This window comes from Dermacentor andersoni, chromosome 3 (assembly GCF_023375885.2).
Source record: "Dermacentor andersoni chromosome 3, qqDerAnde1_hic_scaffold, whole genome shotgun sequence".
In the NCBI taxonomy this organism is placed as follows: Eukaryota; Metazoa; Arthropoda; class Arachnida; order Ixodida; family Ixodidae; genus Dermacentor; species Dermacentor andersoni.
The window spans coordinates 26,582,160-26,594,984 of NC_092816.1; the positions used below are offsets into that span (position 1 = coordinate 26,582,160).

Here is a 12,825-nt window from a genome sequence, read left to right on the forward strand (position 1 = left end):
GCGTTTACTTCCTCGCATTCCCTTCGATGCCACGGCAAATGTATTTGCTTCTTGGCGCTTATTTCCAGCCGACGTGTTCATCATTGAATCCCGTTTGTCTGCAAGCGCGAGTGACGGCTAAATAAAATCGCCGCCCTCCTTCTTCTGCGCAGGTATGGTAAGGTGCAGAGCGTGAAGATCCGTCGCGATGCGGACGGCGTTTGCGCTACGGTGTCGTTCATCGACCTCCGGTCGGCGGCCAAGGCGCATGTGGCCGAGAACAAGCTGGACGATCGGCTACTCAAGACCGAGTACTACGAGCCGGCCGCGGCCACCCTCTTCTCGCACGACGACGGCGCGGCCGGCGCGTCATCGTCGTCGGCCTCTGCGGCGGCCGCGTCCCGGGTCGCGCCGTCGGCACTGGTCGCGCCCGGCGGCACCGTCGGAGCCGGCGGCGGCGGCTCGGCGCTCGTCGGACCCGGCTGCCCGCCGTCGGCGGCCGTCGCGCCTCCCGGCGCACCCTACGCCCCGCAGGGTCCCGCGAGGAACCCAAGGTTCGTATACCGCATTGCACGCTAACGCCATCTTGGTCTGCTGTTGTTGCCGTTGTCTTCTGGTACAGTCTGTGCAGATATGCGCGTGAACGGTGTGGTTTCGTTGCTCGATCGTCTGCTGGGAATATTGCCTTACGGTGCCAAGTCCGTACGCGGGTTGCGCGAACACAGTTGTCTTGTTGCTTTATCGTCCGTTGGGGGCGCTGTCTCCTGGTACAAACGCCCGCTTGCGTACGGAGATACACGTGATCGTCGCTTTTTTTTTTATCTCGGTGCTCGATCGTACGTTATTGTTTTCTGGTGTGGATCTTGAGGTCCACACAGAGATGGAAGCGAACACCGTTTCTATCACCTTGCTTGATCGTACCGTGCTACGGGTGTGTTTTGATCTTTTATCGTTCCTGCTGGTTTCCAAGATAGGTCGAGTACGAGCCTTTCTTTAGTACTATGGCACTGCTCCTGACACTCGTTAGAAAAAGCTCGAGATTGATTGACCCACCCATTTTTTTTTCTTTTTTTTTCTTATGGTGTAACTTTAGATTGAACATTTCCTTGCCAGATGCGTCGGCAGGTAGTTCGGCGGCTCATTGGGAGTTGTGTGAGTGAGCGAGTACACATCTGGTACATATCTGGTACGTACCCACACGAGGGAAGTATGGATTTGTTGAGGATGGCAGCTTTAACAATACGACCTGCAAAGTCGGTGGTTTGCTCTGGAAACTCTTGTAAGCTGTCGCTATAATTTTATTTGTGCCAAAGTTTGGAGGCTTACTCTGACTTTGTGGCTAACAGGGACATCCAAAGGTAGCGTTCGTTTCGACGACGCCCGGGCAGGTATGGAAACCTATGCAGGCGTCTAGACGTGCCCTTATAATCCCCCCTCCCCTCCCCTCTTAGCGCGCTAGGTTGATTAATGGTGTTTAATGCAACCCGCACAGTTGTTGGCCTTGAACAGAGTGGTGTGGGACGGCGAAGGCACCTTGCGAACGTTTTTTACGGCAACATCGGCGTCCTTGAAGCTGCTTGTCTGAAATAACTTCGTTACACTTTTTTTCCCTAACTTCCCAAGTTCATCCTCAGAACGCGACATTACAGTGGAATATGTGTTGCTCATCTGCGATGTTCGTTACTTCGCTGAGATTGCAGGTGAAAATGTATTTGTATACGATAGCCCTGTTGCAAGCCTTGGGTATAATCACACGAAGCTATCTGGTAGCCGTTCTCGTGTTTTCCGTGAGTCCCTGCAGCTGATAGCGTCGGCTGTCGTCGTTAAACATTTATGACACCAGTTATTCGACAGTGTGAATTTAGTACACAAATACATATAGTGCTAAATTATACCTTACTTCTGGCATTTATTAAAGTTGATTTGATATCGCGTTGCCCTGACTGTAAATATCATAAGTGTTCCAGACTGCGCAAGTGCAACCACCTTCGCTGCAAAACAGTTCTTTGCCTGAACATTTGTTGAAATGGGAGCCGAACGATGCTGTTCCTTTATTAGGGCAAACGCGGACACATAGTCGTGACCAGCATACATGCTTATCTTCCTGGAGAAACCCTAGACGCCTATTTTTTTGTATCCTGTATGGCAGGTTGGGATATCAGTTGGCGTTGTCAAAAAAGTCACGTGAAAGACGAACGGACGAGCGAGCGAGCCTGTGCACCTAGCGAAAAACAGCAGTGTTAGAAAGCTAAAATAAGGCAGTGTTCTGCTGAGAGATGAGGAGCGTAGTGTATTGGTGTGTGCCTGTGTGTTTGGTGTTTCACCGGGGGCGACTGCCGAAGCGGTGGGGAGGGAGCCCAGCTGGCCGCTTCGTTCCAAGCCGAGGAGAGGATACCGAGGATACCCCCCCGGATACTGACAACGGCCAGCCTGTGTCCAAGAAGTGTGCTTTCCCGCAGTGCTCGACAGTCGGCCTCAACCCGAGGCCACAAGAAGCCGGTGTGACAGTGCTTTCGTCGACGACCGGATGGATTATCGCCGCCCCCCTGTGGTGATGCCCATCCCTCGACATCCCTCAACCAACATGCCCCTCTCCCTCCACCACCTCCTCCTCGCCCACACCCTTCCTGCAACCTCCATCGTCACTTCCGCGGAGGCGTCGTCACCCAGGATTACCCTCTTTGGTTTACCACACTTACCGGAGTTTCTTCTGAGTTTTTGCGTTTACTACACCGCCGTCCGAGCAGTGTGTCCCGCGCCGCGTGAATGTGATGCCTGGCCCGGATTAAATATCGCCGCCATCTTCGACCCGCCCCGTGGATAGGTGGACCTCGGCGACCCGGCGCGGCTTGTGGTGATATCCTTCACCCCCTTCCCCCACCCCACCCACCCTCTCCCTTTCCTTCCTTAACATCACCTCACCGCGCGCGCGTGTGTGTGTGATCGTGACGCCCCAGTCATCGTGCCCGAAGACTGCACCCACCGTCTTCGAGTTTGTGGCTTCTCCGCCATGTGCTTGCCCCTTGGATCGCGCTGTTGGATGCTCCCCGTGGTTGTGCTCACTGTAGTCTTCTGAGTGTTTACTTTGGTTTCTTTAGTTTTTCTCCCCCCTCCCCTTTTTTTTTCCTCAAGAAAAAGCATAGCAGATTTAGGGAAATTAGCTTGCTGGCTCGCCCGTTCGTTCATTGCGAAATGTGGATCACATGGTGCTCTATATGCATGCCTATTAACTGCTGTAGTGGCCCAGTTTGTTCGACTGCAAAAGAACCAATTGGGGCGTCCCGAGAAAGTTAAGCGGCGCTATGCGCTCAGTTCTGTTTGTCACTGCTGCCCGTATGCACATCGGGCAGCAGCATAGGGCACCTTGTGCTTGCCGGCGTATTGGGGAGTCGTCTTCCCTAGGCATCAGTGATATGATTAGTGGGCAAACTATAATTACTTCTCGAAGCTAACGTTAACGCTTTCAGCGCTATGGCGTTCTTGCGTGAGCCAAGGCCGCCTGTGTACCGAAATACTCTGTGACGTTTCGTTTACGGTGTGCAAATTAGAAGCTTGCTGAAGGAAGCTAAATAGATAGGTTAGCGGAACCTTAACAAAATGATACGATGATACGCACACTTTTTTCTTCAAGGGCGCTCTTTGAGTTTTTTTTTTTTTTTCTGTGGTTGATCCAGCGTTGCAAATTCCGACGGTGTGCCCAGGATCATAAAACATGCCGTAGTCCTTATGGCAGCTCGCCGCGGCACACCTGCAGCATTTCATATGACGCGCGACCTTGGAGGAAACTCCGCAAAACTTGCTACGAACCCACCGACATCTTAATTCCTTCTTTTCTTTTTTTTTTCTTTTTCCATCAACGTGTGACCTTCTCAAAACTTGTACAACTAGCGGACCTGCCACAGCAGCCGCCACTGCCAAGACGACGCGTCGCCTTTGTCAGCGACGTCATTGTCAGCTCGTTGCTTTACGTGGCCCGCATATAGGAGCCGGCATGCCACGTGGCGCGGTTCTCCTCTGCGGGAGATGGCGAAATATGCATGGTATTAGGGGCCAATGTATGATCGGGATCGGGGGAGGGCTCGGGGGGGAGTAGAAGGAAAGAGAAGGGTAAGTCAGCGGCTATGGGGCTTTGTATGGCGCCACTAATACGGGCCCGCAGGTAGCGTTATTTTTTTGCGAGGTTTCTCAGCGTCTTTCTTCTTGCCCTCGACGTGATTTCGCTTCCTGCATACCGGCTTGACGTGCGTAGTATGCAGACTCCGCCTTTTACTTTTTCGGTTGACGTAAACGGTGGCGCTGAAGGAGAGAGGCCGTCCTTATCGTGGCCAACATCTAGGTGCTTGAAAGCGTAGGAGCTATTGTCTTTTTTCTTTCTTTAATTCTTCGTTTTACTTCGTTTCGTGTTCCGAGAGAAAAAAGGAGGGGGGGGGGGCTATTTTCTGCAACACCCCTCCCTCCCTCCCCCGCCTATTTGACCAATTGCTGTCTGTGCTGACACAGAGTTTGCGGCAAACCTTGCGTACTCTTCATTTTGGAATTCTAGGTTAGGCCGAGAAAAAAAAAAAAAAAAAAAAGAAACGGCAGGCGTGGGACGTTGCCAATAAGGGGCGGTAATCGTGTACGAGCTAGCGGTTTCGTGAAATCTTTGGCTGTGAGCCGAATGCACAACGTCGCTCACAAATCCATGTCGCCTCTTCCTTATCGATCACGGAACAGCCATGCTCGACGACAGCCTAGGTATTCAGCTATATCACCGCTGTACTTACACTATGTGCGTTTGCGCTTCGAAGCGCAGCTACCGAGAGACGTTGATATTGATGGATGTTCACTTGCACCGGGACGTCGCGTAAACCGACGAACGTGATTGGCTGGCCCGTGCGTACCAAATTTTTCTTAACTTACGCGGAGTTACATGTTCTCAGCGACTATAGTGTCGCTCCTTTCTCCACTTTCTCTCCCTATTTCCCCGCGAGACTTATTAGGGCAAAGAACGAGGCTGGTTTCGGTCACGTCGCGTTACAGCTGCACTTGGCAATACTTCGAAAGTAGTTAGCTAGGCGCAGCTATTTCATTATGCGATCCGCAGCCCTTGTACCTAAGGCTTTGTGTGATTCGAGCCTTCATTTTCTCCAGGTGGGGATAAATGTATCGTTCTCACCCAACTGAATGCAACAGCCTCGGAACAATACTTCAGGAACCTCAGCTCACTTAATGTGGCTTTTTGGTGTCCATTTAACGCGGTGCATTTGCGTCCACTTGCCACCAATACAGCCACTGCTGCTCGCACACTGTCGACGGTATTTCACCGTGCGTGACGTGGTTGCAGGCATGCTTTGCTCGAACTTTCGAGCAGCTGACTGTGTCAGTGCGTTGCAATCTCCACGTCGCCTAACCGAGGGAGTTTACGGACTACGTGGTAAACAGGAAGATTATTATTAATAATATTATTATTTTTTGTAATCCCAAAATCTGCTACTCCTAAAATGGCTACGTGCTCAGCCTGCCAGTCTGGAGTGTAAGACGTTCCTGCAGAAATTACTGCAGCACTGCGTTTATTCCGCTACCGTGATGAGTAGTCCGTGGGTTTGTTTAACCTTCGTGCACGCTTGGCTTCAGGCGTTCTTGTGGCATTTTCTAGTACGCTTCTTCTTTCTAAATTTCGAAGAAATCGTATTTGTCTAAACGCGTGAGGACAGTAAGACTTTGCAAACAGTCATCTATTTTGTTGAAAATGATCAATTTGCAAAGCCACGAAGCCGTTCGAAGCCAGAAGGACGAATGTTACTTGAAGCTTGCACAGACCATGTTTCCTCTAATTTTTGTAGGAGGAACTGATAATATTCTAGCGCTCGTGCCTCGCTGACCAATCGATGACAGTGACCGACGTGATGGTGGCGGTAATAGTAGTCCCCTGCTCTGCTCGTATGTCGACATGCGACATCGAGCAGCTTGCGTGCTTCGTTTAATTGGGAGCAGCTAGTCGTAATTACAGCCGTTGTCGTACCTATCTTTGGGGCAGAACCAGGCAAGAAGCTGGCGTGACCCCTCCTCCCTCTCATCTCTCTCTCTCTCTCTCTCTCTCTCTCTCTCTCTCTCTCTCTCTCTCTCTCTCTCTCTCTCTCTCTCTCTCTCTCTCTCTCTCTCTCAAGCGAGCGCTTCCTGGTGCTCAGCCCGTTTATAAACAGCCCGCTCGCGTCCTGTGCCTCGCCTAATTACATTTTAACTGGACAGCGCTGGTCTATCTTTGGTTGCCTTACTTTTCCTTTTTTTTTTTTATAATCTTTTGTGCGACACAGCCCAGCGTAGAGAAGAAATGGGTCGCATAAAAACAAAACTCCCAACTAAGAGTGTCTGCATTTTGCCGTTCGGTTAGTTGCGTTACAAGAAAACAAAGAAACACGTCCACCGTAAAACCCCATATCCAGTTATCCGCTGGGGTTCGCCGACCGCTGTGGTTCAATGGCTGTCACGTTCTGCTGCTAATTACGAGGTCGCGGGCTCGATTCCCGGCCACGACGGCCGCCTTTCGAGTGGGGCGGATTGAGAAAACACCCGGGTACTTAGATTTAGGTGCACGTTAAAGAACCCCAAGTGGTACAAATTATCGGAGTCGTCCTCTACGGCGTGCCTCATAATCAGATTGTGACTTTGGCACGTAGAACCCCGTAATTTAATTTTGAATTAGCTATGGCGACGACGAAGACGCGACGCGTGCCGATGATGATATGTGCAGACGAAGAACACGGAGAATGGGTATATCCTTTATCTCTTAACAATCGTTAGTCGGGAGTCCACCCGAATCCTCTGCCGGTTTTGGTGGGGAATGCATTTGTCTGAACCCGTTGACGTGTTTGATGGCGACCCACCAGCAGTGGCCAAAGTGTTGGGCGCATCTATTCCGGTTGAATGGCCCAACTCTCTCAAATGAATGGAACGGAGGGTGGTATGTATAAGTGGAGAAAAGATAGAATTCACACATTGGCTTCACACGTGCGTTAAAATGGATGTGCGTCAAAATTAAATTCATTTTAATTCACATAGTTGTGTGTCGGACTTTCGGTAACCAGGCCATCGCATGAGTTTCAACGCTATTCCCTTGCCACGAAAAGTTCCGCCGGGGCGTATGCGGTTAGGCCGAGACCATATTCCCCCCCCCCCCCTCCCCCCGCACACATTTCCGTCACTCCTATCTTTCCAGTTCTCTTATTTGTGTTACCTTTCTTTGAAAGAGAGCGCTTAAAATTCAGTCCGCGTACATGGCGTGACCAGTTCGCTGTGCCGTCCTTGTCGTCTTCCTGGCCACGAGCGGTTAGACGAGGGAGAGAAAAAAAAAAAAAGAAATGAAACGCATCGTGAGCGGATTTTCAGAACTGAAAGGAGCAGAGGAGAAACACTGTCGGCGTGGTTCTGGTTTTTCCCGTTGTTTCATTGTGCGATGAAATTTCGTCGCCTACACGCTCGTAGCCATGCAGAGCGCGCGTGCGAGTGTATGCGTCTCGCCAGTGTGCGTGACGCGTCTATTCTCATTTCTTTCTCGGTTAACCCCCCTTTTTTCCATCTCATTATCTGCGTTTGTGCCGCAACCTTCGTGCTGCCCAATGCCCGGCGCGTCCAGAGGGAAAAAAAAAAAAAGCGCATAGCGAGGTCTGCGCCAAATCTACGCCCGCACGCAAGCGAGCCGTGTATACCGTCGCGCGCGCGTATCCACCCGTCGACGCTGACAAACAAGTAAACAAAGCGGCAATTTCTTTTCTCCACTCCCCCTGCATGTTCGCACTTTCGCCTGATTGCCTTGTTTTATAAACCTTACGCTAACGGCTGCAGGTTTACCGTGGTTAGCAAGAAAGCTTTGAAATGGCGGCATCTTGCAAAATATTTAATGTTGAAAGCTTGGGCGAGTTGGCGAAGCATCCTTGCGAGGTATGTAGCGCGAGAGCCCCAGGACACAAAACAGAACTATACATACATCGTGCTTTCTGTGCGTGTATAAAAACCTGCCCTGTCCTTCGCAGAAATATTTGAACTGTCCATTAGCGCGCCCGTGCATCGTAGTACTGGAAACGTGCACTGCGTTGATGGGACACGCACACGTGGGTTGTGCCGTCCGATTGCACACTGCGTGCCTATCGGCTGCGAACAAAGTAGTTTTTCGCGGCGTCCCAAGCGTACAAACCTTATGCTCGCGATTGTACACCGCACGACCCAAGGGTGCGCCGCGACCGCCACCGGAAGTCCCAATTATCAATGTGAGACAGTTATTGCTGTAAAGGTAACTGCCATTGCAAGGCAGCTATCACAGGTAACTCACAGCAAAACAACTATCGCTGAAAGGCAGCTATCATTATAAGGCAGTCGTGGATCGTCGCAAGGCAGCTGTCACTGTAAGCTGTCACAACAACACAGCTATCACCGTAAGCCGGTCTTGGATTGATGCGTGCAGTGTAGCTATCGCTGTAGGGTAGCTGTCATTACGGCACGCAGTGTTCTTTGGAAAAGCCCAGCCAGTCGAGAAACTTGCCTGATCTTTAGTCATCACTCCCCCCCCCCCCCCCCCCCCCCCCCGAAAAAAAAAATACGCGATACAAGAGAACCCGCAGTGTGACTGCGTACAGGAACCGGGAGCTGACGTCCGTTCTCTGATGTCCAAACTCTTTTCTTCAACACCCATTTCTCTTATTAGTGAATATCACAGCATCAATCCAACCAGCATTGTGGTATCGGGAAGGTGACACGAGCGCCGGCATGGCAAGGTGACGGGCGACCGTTGAGCTAGCTACCCTAACGAAGAGAAACCGAAAGGGGAGTGTGGAGCGCCAGGCGAAAGAAACGAACTAGACGCTTCCGGGGTTCGTGGCGCGACTCCCGCTCAGCCACGCGACTCCCGCTGAGCCACGTGATCCCTTATTATATAAAGATGGGTGACGTCAAAGTGACGTAGGAGATATACAAGGTGACCAGCAGAAGGGAAAACGAAGCTGAAACACCGTGACACAACAAAGACGTCTTAAGATTGGCGCAACGCATTTTAATGACACGATTGTCATTAGTGTCCTTGCTTTCAAGGTGTTAGCTTAGCCTGCAGAAACGTACGCATATCGTGTGAAGTCTGTATAAGCTGTCCCTTAAAGAGTGGATGGGGCGGGAACCAGCTGTGATCTTTCGTTCCGTCATTTCGGTGCGCCCTTGTATCCGTAGTAAACGTATCACGAAACCACGGCACAAAACAGAACAGACGCGTCAGAACTCAATTCCCTCTCGATGGGCCGCTCTGTAACGCCAGCCTGTACCAACAACGACGGGACTGTCCCAACCAACCGTGGTTGAGCAACGTCTCAGCCCGCGGGGCCGCAAGGCGCTGCGAAAATTAAGTTCCTCGCAGGCTTCGCCCACGCACTGGTTCCGTTTTCTTTGCATTCTATTTCGTTCCATGGAGGTCGGGCCTTCCGGCCTGGTGGTTTCAGCGAACTCTGCGCGCGCCCAATTGGTGATACATTTTTTGTTTCTTTTACGTGGTTTCGGCGCCACTTTCTCTTTCTCCTTCCAACGCGGACCACCTCTTCCTGTTCTCGTGGGTGCATCGGGAACAATCCGTTATTTCGTCGTCATTGCCTAACGCTCCCAGCGGGGCACAGTGCTCGGGATACAATTACGCCCGATGCCGACCGGACTGCCGCTTAGACGTTTGTTTCTTTTGTTTCTTGCTCTCGTCGTCACGTTCTGCGCGGGCACAAGACGAAGGGGAGTTTGCGAAATTATTGCAGCCGTATTGTTTCGTCTCGCATCTTTATCTTCTGCGGGACTCGCTCGCTCGCTCGCCTGCCTTACGCAACGCCTTTTATGGCCACTCGTTTCGCGTGTTACGGACGATTGTATTATGCGCGTACTCGCGCGGAAAATGGCGCGAACCAGGTCGATGTGAACGAGAGCGCGAGGCGCTACATCCCGTTCACCTGATCCCGTCAAGCAGTTGTGAACGCGACGCGCATGCGGTGGAGTTTCGTTTCGCAGTTCCTCGCGAAAATCGCCAGAGGGAACTGTTCCGCTAGCGTCTGCGGCGGTTCAGGTGGAGCGTAGGAGCACAGTGTACTAAGCCCCTTCTAGTACACTGCAGCAGGAGTGACGGGATTTGTCTCTGGCTTCAAATTATTTTGTGACTTCCCAAATCGCTCATTTTTCACCCAAATATCCGCTGTAAACGCAATAATTTGGAATGACTGTGCATATCTGCAGAGTCTTGCTGCCTTCGTGCGTTTAGAAAAAAAAAAGTAAGATTGTTCGTAAATTTAGGCTGCTGATGTTTGAACGTAATAAATAAAGGCACAACCGTGAATATGTACTGCCCGCCATTTTCCGTGGTAGTTGGAACTATGGCAGCTCCGAATTTTCCTCTATGGTGATTTTGGTGGAAAGATCCATGTTTTCTTATGTCGCGCTTCTGCGTCGATCTGGCTGGCCACAAAGGGCTGTTGCTCAAGCGAGAGAGAGAGGGGGGAAACAAATCGTGGCGCGCATGCGCGCCCCCTGCCGGAAGTTTCACTCACAACAGTCGGTTCGCTTTCGTGCGCGCGTATTCTCCGGTGATGTTTCCGGCTCTGCGAAAAAAGGAGAGTGACAAGCGAATTCTGCGTCGTTCCTTCTGTACAGTTATTTGTTTCGCCTGTGCGGGAATTGTGCAGCCGCTTCGAGAGTATTGTGTAGCATTCTGTAGCGTCCTGCTTTGCGGCAGCCGCTTTCGGCAACGCGTCGCCGCGATGGTTTGCGCAGTTGGCCCATAAAAGTGGCTGTCGCAGGTGCGACGGATGGGTGTTTCGCGGCCATGTGCGCTCGGAAACTGGGTTTGCGCGCGCGCGTGTGCGACTCTCTGTCTTGTCTGTCGGGCGGGCGCGCGCGTGCTGGGAAACGAGAGCAAACCGAGGACGCGCGCGAGCTCACGAGAAACGCACTTTTTGAGCGCTTGCTGGATACCCTCCCCCTCACCCCCCCCCCCCCGGGATAAATTTTAGCTCTTTCTGGTGCAGTTATGTACCTGTTCCGGGAATCGTGACGGCATTTACAGCCAATGTCCGACACGGAGAAAAGCGAACGCCAGAGCTAATCCCTGAAATCTCAGCGTCAGCTACACTGTGGTTGCGTAAACTGCCCTCAGTTTTGACAGTTTTTGTGCACCGCAGATAAACGTGGTTCTCGCTCGATATTTGGAAATGACCGTGCGTCGCGCCAAGCTCAAGTGAAACCGCTGTGCGGGCGGGCGGGTATCTTTGGAGGATGCTATACCCGAGGCGTATCACTTGCCTTGGGTGGCACAAACATACTCCTGATATGTAATTTGTGGCAATACTTCCAAAACCGTTATGATTGTGAATTAAAATTGAAGAAGCACGCGCTTCCTCGATCGCATTGTTTTTGTTTCAATTAATAAGAAAAAGCCTTTGATGCATTGCCTGAAACTGCACTGAGAATTTTTTTTCTTTATTTTCTTTCCGTCGTTATTCATTCAGATGCACGAAATATAAGTTTCTCACTCCAGTGGTAAAATTCGGACTAAAAAGGGTTGAATGTAAATTTTCTGCTTATGCAGTTAGTTTAATTTCTATAAATTGGTAAATTTATGAAGGCCGATGGAATTAATTGTCGCTTCACACATTGGCAGAGTTTTTTTATTTTTGTTTATTTATGATGATTATTATCTTTCTTTCTTGACGTCGTGAATCGTGGTCTCTTTTTTTTTTTTTTGGACGTCGTGGAGTTTACGAGCGCCTAGCTCATTTTTTTTTCTTGACGAAGGGCGACTACATTGTATTCTAAAAGAACTCTAGAAGATTCAAGAACTTTTTGCTGAACCACAAAGGCCCAAATACGAAAACGAAATTGCTTGAAATTTGTGACGTCACACTGACGCGTTGGCGTTGCAGCACGAAATAAAAAAAAAATTTTGATTTCAACTTTTTCTTTTCTAATAACCGGTCTATCCTGCGAAATTAACGAAAGTAGAGTTTTGTAGGAATAATTTCTCACTATAAACATGCGCGAGCGACAACTCTGTATGCGGAAGGGAGCCCGCACTTTCTGTCCGAGCTAAACACAATCTACTCGCATGCGCGTCGACGTTAGTGTATGTACGACGAATGACTGCGTCCCGGTTCCGTCGGCAATTTGCGGTTGCGTGCCCAGGCGGTAGCAGTAAAGGCGAGTTAATTGGCCGCCAGACTGAGATAGCGGGAAGATAGCGCGCGGTAGTAAATCTATACAAGCTGCCCCGCGACTATTCGACGCATATATAGATAACAAGTAGCATCTGTACTTGCGCCCGAATGACGCCAACCTTCGCTTACACGTAGGAGCAGTTCAGAGATTAGGAGGCGTTATGCTAAACTTGCCATTGCCATTTCTCCAGGTAGGACGTGCGCAGACGAAGGGGCAACGGCCTCTTTATTTTACCCAACATGCATCCTCTACTGCGCTTACGTTCCTTTCGATGACGTTCTCTTAATCTAATCGATAACCGGCCATCTTTTCTACGCGTACATGACGTGTCCAACTTCACTTGCCCAAAGACGTTTTTTACATGAAGCAAGATTGGAACAACTGGTTCAGCTTTATTTCTGGCCCTGATTGTCCACAACCTTAAAAAAAAAAAAAAAAAATAGAAAGGCTCGCTCCAGCTTTTGGAAACGCTACTGTAGGAAATCAGAATTATGGATTTTTGTCACGCTAAGCGGGGTTTAAATGATACCCGTGGTGTGTTAGAGCGTTAATTGCAGTTACTTATTGGCTGCACGCTTTTACTTTCTAATGGACGGTGCCATTTTGGTGTTTCTAAAGTTGTCCCTACATTTTCTGTTTCAT

General features: G+C 50.4%; 1 protein-coding gene across 2 annotated transcripts in view; it reads left to right on the top strand.

The window, feature by feature from the left end:
* Positions 1–12,825, top strand: part of spen (split ends) — a 198,380-nt gene that overhangs the window by 127,801 nt on the left and 57,754 nt on the right. For both annotated transcript variants that reach the window (XM_050168424.2, XM_050168426.3), the window contains exon 2: positions 153–533. In XM_050168424.2, the coding sequence (XP_050024381.2) occupies positions 153–533 (381 nt within the window). The remainder of the gene's footprint in view (positions 1–152; positions 534–12,825) is intronic.